At 36.6% G+C, this 17,804-nt stretch overlaps 1 protein-coding gene across 2 annotated transcripts in view; it reads right to left on the bottom strand.

Moving 5' to 3' along the window:
- The window catches only part of prkcbb (protein kinase C, beta b), a 125,245-nt gene extending 108,519 nt beyond the window's left edge, over positions 1-16,726 (bottom strand). For both annotated transcript variants that reach the window (XM_084086772.1, XM_084086771.1), the window contains exons 1-2: positions 16,373-16,726; positions 15,433-15,464 (exon numbers count right to left, since the gene is read on the bottom strand). In XM_084086772.1, the coding sequence (XP_083942898.1) occupies positions 15,433-15,464; positions 16,373-16,548 (208 nt within the window). In that variant the 5' untranslated portion in view covers positions 16,549-16,726. The remainder of the gene's footprint in view (positions 1-15,432; positions 15,465-16,372) is intronic.
- Positions 16,727-17,804: the final 1,078 nt, after the last annotated feature.

Raw genomic sequence — 17,804 nt, 5'->3', positions numbered from 1 at the left:
GCGCTAAATAAAAATACCATGGCCCGCTGAGCACTACGCTGAGCTGACTTACAGAGATGCAGAGATGAGGTCAGTGAGTCAGCCGTCAATCCACAGCTGTCCTCAACTTCTCCCCTCTCTCTCTCACACACACACACACACACACACAGGCCTCCTCCTCCTCTGTGCTACGGCCTGCAGCTAAACACACTTTGAGGGCTATAAACACGGTGTAGTGTACTAGCTCTTTGCCCTGCACTGGATGATGTCGTTTACAAACCTGATAAATTTTTTTAATCTGAATAATATATGAGGTCGACAGAATGGCGACCGGGTGCGATACCAGCAATTGAGCTCACTTATTGACTGTGCCTGTATGCTAAGAAAACAATCACAGAGTGAAACAAAAACAGCGTGAGCTAAAAAGTTGTCATGTATGTAATACACCAAATAATAAAACAATACCCAAATAATGAAAAAAAAAACAGCATACGATGACACATTATGGTGTTCTTAACTAGTCTTACACTTCACAGATTAAGCATGCTGGATGGCCAGCATTTTTGATAGTGGACAACATGGCTATGCTGGTCCATCAGCTAAACCAGTCCAAACATCATCATAGACCAGCATGAAGCAGCTCAAACCAACATAAACCAGCAAGGAGCAGCATGAATCCTGTATCATCCAGCATGCATCATCCCGGTCTTAGCTGTTATGTTGTTTTTTTCAGCAGGGGTGTCTTAAAACCTTCAAAGCAACCTAAATAGCACTTTTGGGCATACTAGATGAGTTTGGTATGCTATTAGCTGAACGACTTGAGGCCAGTGGGAGTAACGCGTTACAAGAAACCAAGAGATTTCTTAGTTTTCCAGACTAAATGTACTGTATGACTAAGAATATGAATTCAAATAAAGATTTGCTTGTCACCAATGGTGATAACATTTTAGTGAAAGTTGCGATTAATTCACTCCCAATCTGGACTATTGATCCCTGTGACTTTTTGGAAGTGAAGTAAAATAATGTAACTTTTTTCTTTAAAGTAAATTTACACCTGATTTGCACCGGAATAACGGTTTCAAATACTGTAAGTAACAAGCACTAACCTTCTATTTATTTACTTGCAGAAAATAGAACTGAAACCTTCCTCGTAACATGAAGATGCTGAGTTGACAAACCCTTGCCCGTAGCACGAAATACCACTTCGTACTTAAAAACACATGCTGTTCTAGGTGTAACGCAATAATGTATAATTTCCCTATCGTTGCTTGCGACTGCAAAAAAAACCCGGTAAAATACACATTTTAACAAATCAGTCACAGGGTTGAGTTGTGAGGGAGTGTGTGTGTGTTTGCCCCGTGACAGGCCTGTGTCTCCACTCTACCCATCCCATCTGTTTGAAGAAGCCTCTCCACTGACTGCTTGTGAATCCGCTGAAGAGTCTCTCCGTGCAGCTCACCGCCCCCTCTGGACCACGACCCCCCGCTATACCTGTCCTACACACAACCCTTCCCCCCTCCACCCACGCAAACACACACACACATGACAGACAGATGATAATGCAGAAGTGGGGAAAAAGTAAAAGAATTTAAATAATACAGAAATAAAAAAATGAAGATATGGCTTATAAAAGCAGAAAGAAAGGGAGTCGCGTTGAAAAAAGCACCACAAATTGAACAACAAAATAAATCCTCTAACCAACAGTAGTAGGGACGTGCAAAACTACTAGTTTTCAAAATCGATTAGTTCACCTGATCATAATCATATGCATTTCTCTGGGGCCTTTACACGAGACACATTGGTGCATTAAAAACTATTTGATGGAACGCCACAGAACGGATGGAAGGGTGCACAACACATTAATAAAGTTGTTTTTACCTTCACTAGCAAAATGTCAAGTCAAGTCACCTTTATTTATATAGCGCTTTTTACAATACAGATTGTTTCAAAGCAGCTTTACAGTGATAACAGGGAAATTATGCAACTAAGTTTGTTTCAGTTGTACAGCAGATCTAGAAGAAAATAGCGTCATAGTCCAGCTTAAGTAAGTTCAGTGATGGTTAATTTTTGTTGTAAAACAGTTATTTATTTAGTTTATTTATCTATGCAGCCGCTCTGGAGAAAACAGTTATGTCATCATCCAGCTCAGTTCAGTTCTCATATAATGGTGTCAATGCAGGCAGATCAATAATATAAAATCGAAACTTTGAATCCACTGTAAATCACAACTAAAATTCTGCCAAATGCACACAATGCAAAAGCAAAATATAATTTTTTTAAATAAAATTAAAACAAAAATTAAAATAATATAAATGTAATTATTAAAACAAATTTAAATTAATAATAAAAACTAGTCCACCCAACTAATCAACCAGTTGCACATAAACACATACAATTAAAATACCTTGTTATATGAATACTGTAATCAGCACAATGGAATAAATCAAAGTATTATGAAATCAATTTACCAATAAAAGGGAGGAAAGAGAAAATGAGATGAGGAAAGATCAGGAAATATTGAGAATGAGAGCGATTTAGAGAGGGAAAGGAAATAATCACGCATGCAGTGTACACACTGACAGCCCACAGACCGCAGCTCAACAGCTCTAATGACATCAGTATGACTCTGCATACAGCGACAACAGCTGTCTACAGCCAGCGGTGAAGAGGCCCAAGTAAATCACTCCTTCCTGATGAATAGAGCTTTGCTCATCATCACTGATATTGAAAAACATGAAAAGTGATGGGTCGTGTATGTGTGTGTGTCTATATGCACATACAGTAACAGAGCAGTTATCTCCGTTTCAACTGATCCAAGATAAGAGGACAGCCGACGACAGGGGCAAAGTCTGGCGCTCTGATGTATCTATAAATTCACTGCACACTTGCTAAAAATCCTCTTCAGACAAGACTGTTATCCCCTAAGGTTAATCTAAATCTGTGTTTGACAGACATACCTTGATTTTGTTCCCGTTTGAATTGACCATGTCTGTTTTTGACACACACGCACACACACACAATAACGCAATAAAATGGAAAATAAATAGTATTCAGTATGTAAATATCCAACATTTGTAGATAGCATAACATTCACAAATATCCACAGATAACTGATAAGGTGTTGAGATTTCATGCATCCCTAGATTTAGAATATTTTGCCAACTTCCTCCATAAAATAACAGTTGGTGGTTCAAGTGCTGCCAATCTTATGGGAAAAGGAGAGATAAAATTAAATACAAATAAAATGACAGCCACTACAATATCCATAATATATATAGACAGTATTTTATATAATATATATATATATATATATACACACAGTGCTTAAATGTATTAGACCACCTGTCATAATAAAGAGAAAACACAAATATTTTAGGAATCTGTCAAAAACTTGTTAAAACTAAAAATGTTATTGTCATTTATTAGGCAAAATAGTCATCAAAATAGTCTTTATTCACATAATAACCAAAAAAACGTAATATTTAGCATGTCGTCCTTAGGCCTTGATAACAGCTTGCATTCTTGCTGGCACTGTTTTCATGTACAGTACTTTTCCACAGTCTCTGCTGTTATTGACTTCCAAACAGTTTCTAGTTGTTTCCAAAGACTTGCTTTTGATGAAACTGTTGTGCAATCTATCTTTGAATTTCCTTAAATCCTAAATTTGTTCAATAGGGCTCAAGTCCGGACTTACGCGCTTACACACACTGCTAGATTTACCATTACAGAAACATAAAAAAAATATTTAGTTTAGTTTAGATTCGGGCATCCGTGGCACAAACCTTACATTGGGTGGTGGTCTAATAGATTTGTTAAGCACTCTGTGTGTATGTATATATATATATATATATATATATATATATATATATATGGGAGATAATATGTTTATATTAAATATAATTATATTATATATATAATATGATACACACATACAGGGAGATATGATCTTGGTCACAGCTTTATTTCACAGTATATAAATAAAATATTTCCTTTTCTATTTCATTGCTGCTGTGATAAATGAGAAGTGAAAGCTACAATCGCTTAAAACGACCAATGGGAAGTTAAATTTACTTTGATACACAACTTTTTTGCATGCTGACCCAAAAACAATTCTATTTAGCTGAATATAATCTCAAGAAGCAGTGATATTTGGGACAGTGTATTCACAAGAGTGACAGAAAGAGAGAGAAAGAAAGAAAGAAAGAGAGAGACTGAGACTGAGAGAAAGCTTCAAAAGTAGTCATGTACTGTGAGGCTACTCATCTCCTGTTGCCTAGCAACTGCAGCAAGCAGTTAAATGGTCCTATGGGTTAAATTGGTTTGAGGAGAACTGCAGCACTATTATTGTAGCCTTCTTACAGGCCTTTACTTCACCAATCATCATCATCAGCATCATCTACACACCCTGTTTACTGTCATTCAAACCAGATCATGTAGAATGTAATATATAATTATGCATAAATAGAGTACGATATAAATCAGTGTGACACTATGAATCAGTAATGCATTTCTTGTTCTGTCCGCATTTAGTAGAAGTATAAACAGCTCATCATGTATTATCAGAAACCTGAAGCGTACAAAATGTTCATGGTCTTTCTTCAGGTCTCTAAAACAGTTTGGGTCTCTACTGAACTGACCAAGAACATTCAGGTCAGATATAGAGATTGCATTTATTTATTAATAATTTATTTATTCTCCGAATTTGTTTATGTTGGAGCTTAAGAAAAAGCGAGTCCTGAAAAAAGCATGCAAAGGTTACTCGCATCAGTGTTAAAGCTTGTGAAAGGCTTAAATTTAATTCTCATTTAACTTCAATCATAATTTTCTCCTCCTTTCATTCCTAAACCTGACTGAATCAGTGGAAAGCTTACATATGCATATTTCCCCTGTGTTCTACAGCAGAAGGCCCGATTAAATTGCTGGCCAGAGGGAATTCACTGCATTAACATCGATCAGGCTCATACAATAGCATCAATACCCAGTTGGGTCAATACTGAAAGAACTTGGTTCAACCAGGCTGCCTAAAAAGGCATCTACCCTGACCCTCATGCATTTATGGGCAATTCCAGAACACAGAACGAATGAATGAAATCACTGAGACAAAGTCGTGAACTTCAAAAGTTTCCTAGAGTGACTGATCATTCTTTATCAGCTCTGTTTATTTTGTTATTAATTACACAGAGTTGGTAAAGTTTCAAAAGTTTGGGGTCAGTACGATTTTTTTTTTCAGAGTATCCATTTACACTAAGTGCAAATAGCCCGCCTTTGTTGGCAGAGGCTATTTACACTAACTCCACCCACTGACGTCTGGTTGGGCCAGACAAAATTACGGAAGACGCTTAGCGCGGAAGGCGAGTGGCTGAAAGTTTTGATGCAAAACGACCCAAGTCTGAATCCGCCTTTTGCTGAACTTACTCTATTCCTTTTCCCCATCACATATCAGATTGGAAAGAAATGAAGAAAAAATGAAAATTTCGTAAAGTGAAAATAGTGTCTAACGTGTGATTAATAATAAAGTGATTATCATTATTGTCCCAATAAGGCACAGCATCCATTTAATAATTTTAATAAATATAATAATTTACACTATATTATTATTGCATGTCGTTTAATGTACAACAAAGCTGAGGTGCAAATAGTATCTGCCACTATTTATTTATACTGTATAAGTATAAATAGCATAACTACTTTTTTACACTTATTGCAAAGAAAATACTGCTATTTTTGCATAGTGTAAACAGAATCTATCGCTATTTTCACTTAGTGTAAATAGCATCTATTGCATTAAAAACATTCTTGGCTGCCTTTTTAATGTTTTTGAAAGTCTCTCTGCTCACCAAAACTGTATTTGATCAAAAATACAGTAAAATTATTGTGAAATATTGCAATTTGAAATAACTGATTTCTGTTTGAATATATTTTAATAGATTTACAATTTGTGATGTCAAACCTGAATTTATTTGCAATATTACTCCAGACTTCAGTGTCACATGATCCTTCAGACAAACATTTCTTATTATTTTAAATGCTGAAAACCCTTCTAAATCACATAGGCCTGCCAGAACTTTTGAACGGTAGTGTATCTTTTCAGCAAAGAAATGAACTAAGGGAGACCTGCATCACATAGCAAAAATAAAACAAAAGCATAATGTTTTTCATAAACAGTCTGTAAATTATTGGAGGCAATTTGTCACACGAGCTTACCATACAGAGAACGCTAACTGGTAGCATTTCCATTCATCTCAGTTGGAGTTTCTATTTTGTATATTGTGCATTTTTATATATTTTTTGAATCTGTCTTGTTGCTGTCATTCTGTCAGTGCTGTGGAAGCTTCTGCCACCAAGACAAATTCCTCATATGTGTGAACATTCTTGGCAATAAAGATTTTGATTCTTAGCTGCCGCTAGCAGTGGAGGCTAACTGGATCATGCTAACTAGCAAAACACTTGAGAAGTGACCTGAATCACTCCCTGAAGAAAATATCAGGTACTCTGCAGCTATCCCTTTATTTTGTGTAGTATTCATGAAATCCAATACATGCTGGTTCTGTCAGGTAAAGTAGGCTAATCGTATACCTCACAGATTTTTTTAATATATTTTTAAACATTCAACCAGAGTCTTCAGTCTTTGTAAGCTCAGGTAAGGCCAGCTGTGCTTAAAAACAGCCCCTGTGTCCTAACATACTTGCATTTCAATTAAAAGTGTGACTGATAGCCTGGGGAAGCTTTTAACCTAGCTGGCGCCCACTCTGAGATTGCCCATTTTTAATATACGACTGACAGTGATCCCAGCGGTGAACCTGACTTCACTTTAACACATACACACCTGCAAATTCACCCCTCAAACTGCCCCTCTCACTTCACCCGGTGCAGCTCACTTGCACAGATTCAGCCTCCATTCACAGCTGTACCGTCTGCGAACATTTCAGTCTGGTCTGAAGTTAAAAATGATCTTAAAGAGACACTTCAACCAAAATCTAAAATCTATGAAAGCCCTAGCTCTCATATCTCATTCATATTTCAGCACATTTCTTCTCCACCTTCTTCTTGTTGTATATGGTGTTGAGTTCACTTCTGACTGTACCATATCGTTTATTGGCAGATATTAGAGATTCTTAATTGATTGGTCCATATTGGATATTTAATGGTTCATGCTAATTTCCTTTAATTTTACATTTAAATTACCTCTGCCATCATCTAACGCTCACTTAAAGTTAATCTTTAAAAACACAAAGAATTTATATTCATGTGTAATCATTACCAAATCTCAAAATGAATATCGTTTTTCATAATGAACCTTAAAATTGTTGTGACGACTAAACTCACCTGTAGCATTTAAAACGATTTTTAGTTTTTCGTGATTTATTTATTTATTTTTATTTAGACAAAATACTATAGACATTTATTACCAGCCATGGCATGACATATTTATCAACATATAATAATCAGCATATTTTAATATTGATGCATCCTAGTCTGTTCCTCATACAAGCTAAAGGCATTGTTATAATTTTAAATATACTGGCCAGGCCAATAATCTGTAATAACATTGTAACCGCAACGAATTGACTGGCTACTATAGCACACATTTTCTATTTTCATTTATTTCAGTATTTGTTCTAGGAAAGTACAATGCACATTATGACAGAAAAAGTCACATCTTCTAAATAAGAGAGCTAATCAGAAATTGGTGAAGTCATCGCATAATTGCAGCTGCTGTTAGAGGCTCCGGTTCCCATACAAACAGTCCTGAGACGTGCTTGAAACAGTCTGATTGGCTGGAAAACCTGAAATATGTTTTTTTTAAATGCTATTTGAGCACAAGAAACAACATTTGTGGAACATTTCAAATCAACAACAAAATCTGACATGAACTATGTTATTTAAATGTGAGTCCAGAAAGCAGTTTTTGAGTTTTCAGGACTTCTACATTCAAGTAGACTAGTGTTGATCTTGCATGCCTGAAATAGCTGCCCGGAGGCATTGCAAATATAGTCAGTCACAGAGTGAAATGACTTTCCTTGAAAAGGACTTTGGTCAATCTTATTTACTAATATTACAGCGTCATTATCTAAAGAGACGGGTGGCCGAAGCCCAACATGGCTAAACACTAAGCTTTTAATTGACTTAACCACAAATTATTGGTTAGGAAATTAGCCAAATTTAAGCAAATGCACTACTTAAAAAGCCATTGCTGTCTCAGAAAAACATCAAAGACAGAATTAAGTTTTGCCAGAATATGGGAGGTTGTGTGTGTAGTAATGAATCACAATGAAACAAGTGGCATGGTGATGCTCCACAGCGGTGTCTAAGAAAATCTGGAGAGAAATATAATAATAAATGCATCTACTCATGCATCTATCTTCAACCCTATAGTGAATATTTGGTCTCACATTAAACTAAAACCAACTGGGAGACATTTTTCAACTACTCATGAACTATTTGAAGCCATTAACATTGAGTGGAACAACATCTTCTTCCTGTAAAAAGCTGTCTGCAAGTTAGAAAAGGCTACTCCGTGCTAAGTTACGTTATCTACAGTATTTGTGCAATTCTTGCTCATTTCCTGACCAGTGATTTGTGATTAAAATGGTTAAGACCATTAAAATACCACTAAATATTTTGCAATTTTTGGCTTGGCCCAAATTATTATTTTGCCCAGGAGTGCACTAAAACCATAGCAGCACTACTTTGCATGTGGAAGTTGTCGGCGAGGTTGATATTTGGACAGCGCAGCTCAAAGCCGTTTCTCTGGAGAAAGGGCTGCACTCTTGTGTTCTCTGCTCTGACAGCACTCTCAGACTGTGGTCTCTGAATCATTGTCAGTCATCATGATAACGCTGAGACTCAAACAGAGAGATACAAGAAGGAATTAGACATGTTGATAGATTTGTGACAGGATCCCACACTCAAAGCACTAGCACAGTTAAGTGGAGGACTGGGTTGGTGATGTATCTAACATGGCAGATAAGTGTTGGCATCTCAGGTTTACAGATCCCCTTGAATCTCCCTTCAGTTCTCACAGATGTGGGCGACCACATTGGAAAAAGCAGACACTGTTTACACAAAAACAGATGATGAACCAAAGTAGTACTAACACTGCTCATACTACGAAGCTCATATCTATATCAAGCACAGTGAGTTTCCTCTGCCCATTTAAACAATGTAAACTTTCAGTCAGATTCACCATGACATAAAAATCCCTCAGAATAGGGATAAAAACTTAATTAATTATTGCTATAGATGTTCTTATTTTATAGGTGCTATGAAGATGAACTGACAACAAGAGAAACCTTATCAAGCACCCTTAAACAATAAATCCTCAAAGTGTCTATCTAACTGCGGCTCAGATCTGGACTGCCTCACTGATGGAGTGAGTTCTCTCTAACGGCCCATTTAAAAGTAAGGCCAAATAAAGAGAAGACGGTCCCAGGAGGACCTCCAGCCAGCCAGTTTCAGATGCTTTGCTGGTGGCTGCCTTTCCTGTCCTCTTAACCCTCTTTCCAACTTCCAATGGACCCGTCGGCCAGCACATACATCACATGCAGCACCGGCTGCAATCAAACAAAGAGCACCTGACCAGTCAGCTCATGAGTTGAAGTTCAAAACTCTTCCAAAAAACCCTCACATTAAGTCTGAGTCCTTTCAGGCCATCGAAACTGAAAACTGACAATGACATAAATATTGAAAGGGCTGAAGTTGGTTTAATTTAGCAGAGAGACCGAATGAGGTCCAGCAGAAGGGAATATTGAGCCTCATGCATCTTGTCCTCTGGGACATTGGAGCCACAAAGGTCAGACATGTTTGTTCTAAACAAAAGGATCTTGTTCTGCAGTAAACAACCTTGCAGTGTCAATAGAGCAGGAACCCTCCCTCAAGTAGCCTGGAAAACACCAGCATGATCTAATCTGGCTGAAAGCACCAGGAGAGGCTAACCGCATTCAGGACTAAATTGAGTTTCAACTCTACTTGCTTAATATGGAGGCACTTTTACAGGCAGTTGAACGTCCTTATTGCATTATTACACGCATTCTCTTCCTGCAACAAGGCTCTCTGCAGACCTTTTTATTAGGTCCCGAAAGGCGAGCAGATGGCCCTTGTTGGGCTCTTCTATCCATGCGTAATTGGCTCTCAGCATTCATTAGCTGGTTGAAACATCAGCAATCAGCCAATGACTGCTCAGATTTAACTTCTAACGCAAATGAATTCCGATCAAAATTGGATCGTAGCAATAAAGAGACTTTTGGGGAATCATTTTTTATTTCTATTTGAGTTGAAATGATGAAAGAACAGACTGTTATAGTGGCAGACCTTATAAAATACAGCTTGACTGTACTACTTTGTACTGGATTCATGCAATTTCAGTGGAACTAAAGTGGTCGCATGACATTTAAAAAAAAATGAATTCATGTTTCTATTCAGACTGAAATCAAACTTTTAAAGTGCATGTAAATATGCTAAATGAGATCACACAGAGGGCAAATGTATACTTCTGCTTCTAAGATCTTTCACCTAAAGAAAAACAGTAATCTCAAATGTTTCTCCTCTAAAAGATCTCGGTAACACTTTACAATAAGGTTCATTAGTTAACTACATTAGTTAACATTAACTAATAATGAACTGCACTTATATAGCATTTGTTCAACCTGGTTAATGTTAATTTCAACATTTACTAATACTTCATTAAAATTTTGTTAACATTAGTTAATGCACTGTGAACTAACATGAACAAACAATAAACAGCTTTATTTGTATTAACTAACATTAACAAAGATTAACAAAAACAGTAATAAATGTATTGCTCATTGTTAGTTCATGTTAGTTAATACATTAACTAATTTTTAATAAAGGAACCTTATTGTAAAGTGTTACCAAGATCTCAATGTCTTAAACTACTCACAGTTGCCACAATAGCAAAAAATGTCAATATTAACTCAAAAATTTCTCATCAAATTCTTCCAAAACCAAATCTGATCTATGCAATCTGCATTTACTTTATAGCTCTATAGCCTTACTGAATGTCAACAATTGTCTATTTTTCTCTCTTCAAGGAAATATTAGGAGAAACATCTACACAGTTGATATTTCAAATGAAAAGATTAAAAACTAACTCTACTGAGAAACCTCAGGCAATACAGTCTTCCTCGTGGCTGATACACACAGCTTTACTCCTCTCTACAGTGGAACGCAGCAGTGCCTTATGTTGCCATTGATCATTTATATTTTTCCTCTTGAAATGAGGCTACTGTCTGGAACATGTGATTCCAAATCTGCAAAAATGGAGCAAACACATGAATTATTCTTGCAAGAACAGGGTGATGACGTATATGAACTAATGACGTGTTCTCTGATTGAGGTTCTTCTATGCATTGCATTTCATATACTACTGATCTCACCGAACGCCCACACATACCCCCCCCCCACCCCCCACCCCTTATTTAAGCACTGCTTCATGGAACACTTATGCTATTTATAGAGGCTTTAAACGGCCCACACCTTCAGATGTGGAGATGTTCTGCTTTTGCACAGAACAGAGCGAGGTGTGAGACACCCCCTGCATCACAGATACATAAATGCAATCACAGTCTGCTTCGGTTTTCAAAGGGCATATAGGCAGAAGGTGAGTGGTTAGTGACGTTCAAGTGAAATCATCAGGTTGGTTTCAAAAGGTGTACAAATAATGAAATTTACCATCAAAGAGACTTTCTAAAAGTCTGAGTCAATCTCCAACAATATTTTCTCAAATCACTCTTTTATCACTCATCAGTCTTTTATTCTCACATAATAAAAATTAAAAATCAACATTTCATATCCATTTACTTGTCGAGCAGACATTAAATTTCCCATATGCAATTTTCCCATATATATCATTTACTTCAAAAATGGAATACTTTTTCTTCTTCTGACCATCTCGCTATCCTTTCACCATCATTCATGAGCTTCTTTCTAGTTCTCTGTTACTCAGTTCTATGCAGATTCTAGCATTCTATCTACCATTCTGCCAGCTCTTCTTCAAACTCGTAATTTTGCAATTACGACTGAGGAGGCAAAAGAGGCTCTCCTAAGCAGCTGGTTCACAATCAAGCTGACAGCAAGTGGAAATCCTATTTTATTATTTACTCACTGTTTTCCACACACTGATGATTAAGGAATAACCAGATCACAGCTGTGCTGGTGTTCCATAAGGGTCTTCAACATTCCTCAGATAATCTATTTCTCTTTTTCTCCATTGAACACACACACAAAAAGTCACATTAAAAAGACTTGTATATTTTCTAAGCACTACAATCTCAAGTTCATCATATAATAATGAACATAATTATGAATAGGAAATAAATCTGAAATAATCATGGATACTATTTCCCTTGAAGTACACAATGACATCTGAATTAATCATGGATCTGCAAAAGAAAAGACCAATGCCTTAAAGTACAGTCACATTTACCATTGTTCTGGGAATTTTCATAGGCGAATTCTTATTGTTTCAATATTATTGACAATGGACATTATTGATAATGGACCTTTTTTTCCATTCAAGTGACCTTAAATTGAGTGGCCCAGGAACTGTGAAGCTAGTCACAGTCCGGAGCTTTTGCCACTGCAGCCTTCAGCACGCCACAGGTTACTACAATGTGGACTAGTCTGTAATTAGTATCCTGCACTAGACTAGAGGATGGTGAAAATACTGCAAGAAACAGTATTTTTTTATTTGCATAGTTTTGTTCATGGTTAGTTGCATTTTATTATTTGCATTACATTGTTTAAGAACAGACACATGACGCAACTTGAAAGCCACTGCTGTAAAGGCTCATTCTGAACCATGAACTAAAGTCTAGTGTTATTTACAGGAACAGTTCACCCAAAAACATCTAACCCTATACTCATCTCAAAGTTCAAACCATGCATTTTTGTTACTTAAAGGGAGTAATCTATAGCAAAATGTCCAAGCTGCTCTTTCCATTTAACAAAAGTGGTTGAAAACTTATAACTGTTATAAAGGGTTAGTTCACCCAAAATTTTTAATTCTGTCATCATTAACTCATCCTCGTTCCAAACTCATAAGACTTTCGTCCATCTTTGGAACACAAATGAAGATATTTCAATAAAATCTGAGCCAGTGCTGTCCCTTCATTGACAGCTATACAACTACCACTTTGACAGCTATACAACTACCACTTTGACGCTTCAAAAAGTTAATAAAGAGATCGTAAAAACTAATCCATATGAATTTAGCGGATTAGTCCAAATTTTCTGAAGAGAGACGATCGCTTTATATGATGAACAGATTGAATTTAGACTTTTATTCACATTTAAACATTGATCAGTGAACATAAACAGAAGCTCAACAGAACCTGCTTGACATCAAATCAAATCAAATCAAGTATATTTGTATAGCGCTTTTCACAATACAGATTGTATCAAAGCAGCTTCACAGTATTAAATTAAAATAAAATAATACAACAAGATTTGTTTCTAGTGGAATTTATTGATTGATAAAATAAAATGAAATATCCCCAAAATATCCCCAACTGAGCAAGCCAAAGGCAACAGTGGCAAAGAACTGAAAAAAACTCCATCAAGTGACCTAATGGTGTCCTAAAACTCCATCAGGTGACGTAATGGAGAAAAAAATAAAACCTTGGGAGAACCCAGGCTCATGGGTGAACAAACCCATGACATGCGAGAACAAACCTCATTGGTTTGTTCAAAAAACTCAAACGTGCTGCGTAACACGAGAATGAACCTCACTGGTTCTTGCATGTCAAGCGAACATGCCTGAGCTTCCGTTTACCACAACTGATGTGTACGCTGATGAATGTTTATGTGAATAAAAGCCTAAATCTAATCTGTTCAGAGTATAAAGCTATCGTGTCTCTTCAGAAAATTTGGACTAAACCACTCAATTCATGTGGATAATTTTTACGATCTGTCAATGTCTTACGAGCTGTAAATGAAGGGACCGAAAGCTCTCAGATTTTATTCAAAATATCTTCATTTGTGATCCGAAGATGAACGAAAGTCTTACGGTTTGGAGGACATGAGGGTTTTTGGGTGAACTAACACTTGGAGAAAGGAGGAGAACACAGGAGATAAGCTTGCTCTTCTGGTGCATTCACAATGCGCACCAAAAGGAGAAGAAGAAACTGCAAAACCTATTGATAATAAACAAGACGTATAGTTCCCACACTGTTCTAACATCTCATAACCAGTAGGCACAAACAGCTTTGCTTTCCAGCAGAGACCCTCAGGTTTCAGCATGTCTGAGCATGACCTTGCAGAAGAATTCCCTTTCTCCCTCAGCTCCAATGGGGTCCGACATTCCAGATACAGTCAGGGCTGCTCTGCTCTCACAAATCAATGGAGGGTTTCAACAGGTTTAGAGGAGATGTGAATAGATTTGAGAACGTGACTTGAAAGAAAAAAAAAAGAGCGAAGAACAGAAGGAGATAGAGCAAAAAAAGTGGGTAAAGTCATCATACACTCATCTGTGGACCTGTAATTAGAGCTAGTGCTGAAGCCTGCAGTGGAAAAAATGGAGAAGCACCACAGAGGGTGCCATTGACCTGCCGTGACCGGTAATTGCAGTCGCCTTAAAGAACATTCAGTGCCATTAGTGTGTAAGAATTAAAATCACTTTTCAAGTGTAATCTAGAAATCTCATACAGAAAACTGCTATCCAATGGTCTTCAGGTACAAATTCCAATGTTAGAAAGTGTGCCAAAACTTCACACTTCCAAGTGATACTGCAAGAGTTTGACAAAAAGCTGTCTCTTATAATTTCATATGAGAAATGCCAAACTTGGTCATACTCCAAAGGCGTCCCTCATAAATTCGTTAACTAGATACAAGTGATGAACAGGAAGCAATAACTTTTCCAGTGAGGATTACAGATGCTTCCATTCTGGACAGTTATGCAGGTAGAATCCCCTTAAAAACGGCTATAGATTTAATGTGAAAGTGAATATGAAATGTAACTAACTCAAAATCTAAACTGTGTAATTTAAGATTTTATTTGAGAGATTTTAATTTAACAGAGGTATGTAGTTATCGGAGACTGCTTATCTGCCTGATCATGTATTTTACCAGTGTCCAAATTTAATTGATTAAATGTCTCATTAATAAATTGCAATTATACTGTCAAAATGCTTTGAATGATACCATCATATCTACACTGTGAAAATGAAAAGATACTCGAGGCACCATATTGAGGTTCCTAACATCATCGCTCTAGTGGAAACCTCTGGAAAACCTCAAGGTATCTTTTCAAAATAGATCTTGTGAGCTCCTTTAAGACTCTAAACACTGTCAACAAGTCCTCTAGTAACACCATTAGAAGGAAAATCTTTGAGATGTGTCAAATATGCAATACTGAAGGTCCTTGAAAAGACTTTACTGTTTCTCTTTACACTTCCAAAGATGTTTCAAAATATACAATGAATAGTAAATTCCTACCTTGACACTGAAATCCTTGTTTCCCAAAACCCCTGAAAGATAAAAGCAATGGTTCATTGAAAAAAATATTAGAACCAAAAATATTAGAACTGACTAAATCACTTTATGGTCTGACTGTGACTCATTTCATATTTCTTGTACTATACACTTACAATCAAGTCATATTTTCCCATTTTCATTTTCATTTTACTTAGCACTTAACATCCTTTATTTAGGGAAATCAATAAAGCCATGGCTCAAACCAAGTGAGCTCCTACCGATCAACATTTTGGACACTTCAGGCATATTGTGAGTCAGCGGAGCCCTAAAATGATCCTCATAAATGAGTTATAAACATGATATTGTTTAGGTAGACCATACAATATGTTTTGAGACACAGTGTACAGTGTTACACCTGAGCTGCAACAGTAACAGGTCCACCTCTATGGAAAGCCATTTTAATATTCCTTAAAATTAAAGAGTCTTTTTTTAATTATTTAATGTTATTCATTTATAAGACAATAATGTGATTCCCATTGCATTTTCACTATAACATTTCTAATCTTACTAATAAGAGATTTCATTTACCTACTATTCATTTACCTACTAAGGAGCATGCCATTGCATAGCCTATAACGAGAAATTTTAAGACAGATAGACTACTAGTGCCTTGGATACAGACACTAATATAAAAAGTGTAGAAAAATAAATAGTAACCATGATGTGAATAGTTAGGCTACTACTAAGGTGTGATTAATAGGCCTACTAGAATCTAATGAAAAAGTACATTTATCTAATGCATAGTTGCTTGTAAAATTGTAAAGGCTACTAATCACTAATGGATTGCTTACTATAGTAATTAAAAAAAAAAACGACACAAAACACTAGTTATAATAAATGAATGTTAGAGCAGCTTGCCATACAGCTCAGTGGATAATTAACTAGTTTTAGAGGAACTTACCAGATAAAGTCCGTGCAGTGGCTGCAGAAAGTAGGCTGCTTGAAGAAGCGAGCGATAAACTTGTGATCCTTGACTTCGTGAACGTTCTTCTGTCTCAGAGCACCTTGTCGGGCAAAGCCTCTCATGGGTGCGCTGCTCTCCTCTCCATCGCTGTTCGACTGTGCCGGTTCTGCCATTCTCAACGCGGGGAAAGTTTGCGCGAGCCTGTATACCGGAGTTAGTTGAGCGGAGTGTGTACATATAATGCAGAGCTTCAGACTGCGATGAACTCTCAGGCGCGATGCTTTGCGTCCTTCTCCGCCCAAATGCTCTCCTTACACCCCGGTACACGCAAACACACACTCTCTCACACACACAAACTGACGCGCAGTTACCAGACTCCTCCCACCCTCCCACTCATTTACCTTTGGCAAGCAGAGCTGATTGATAGAGATTCTGTCAAACCTCTCTCACATTTACATGAAAGCGCTCAACAGCATAATGAGGAAGAGACAATAGGAAACGTTTACGACTAGATTACGAAACATGATCGAGGCTCATGGAAATTTGTATTGCAAGAAAAATGTCAACCATGAAACCTGTCACTGCCTTGATGATAGCTAATATATATGTAGCCTAATTGCATTAAAACACAAATTCTATGTGATAAAACTTTTTTCTAATAAATGATAAATAAATGATAATATGATAAAAGTTTTTCTTCTAATAAAAAGTTTTACACAAAAAATAGCATTTAAGATTAATATTATTAAAGTCATATCCAGCCATATGAGATAATAAGACTTGACTGTAGTCATCTAGAAAAAAGAGACTTTATTCTAAAGGAGCGGTTCGCCCTCTCATGGGCACTAACATGACATCACATGACCTGTAGTACAAAGTGCACCAATAAATTGTTTCAATTAAAATGAATGTCCATCACATTCATGTGTTTAGTATGAGACTGAGAGGAACAAAAAGAAAAACGAGATATACAAACAGTTAGTGTGTGAGAGCACAGAAACAAAGTAAAAAAACAAAAAAAACAAAAAACAACACTTTATGCAGATACGTTTTATTTCACAACCACTGGTTAAACTGGGATAAATATGTGCCAGTTAAAAATAAAAACTGACTGAGTGCACCTTAAAAATATGACAAACTAAGAAAGAATAACTATTTTATACAGAAGTAACCACCATGCAATATGTGATTTTCATGGCTGATCAATTCTTACATATCATAATATACTTTATACCATCATGAAAATGTCTCTCATTAGCACAGATGAATCTGTGATTACTTAACATAAAGTAGGCTACACTATTGGAAACATACCCCTTAAAGGTAGGCTAGGCAATTTGTTTTGTAAACACTTTTTGTTATACTGGTTGAAACTCTCTTCACATCCTGATAGCAACCAATAATATAAATGGCCTAAATATTAAAACAT

Source organism: Abramis brama (genome assembly GCF_963993115.1).
Source record: "Abramis brama genome assembly, chromosome: 1".
Taxonomy (NCBI): domain Eukaryota; kingdom Metazoa; phylum Chordata; class Actinopteri; order Cypriniformes; family Leuciscidae; genus Abramis; species Abramis brama.
Note: the sequence above shows the minus strand (reverse complement) of the source record. Positions and strands in the feature narration are given on the sequence as shown.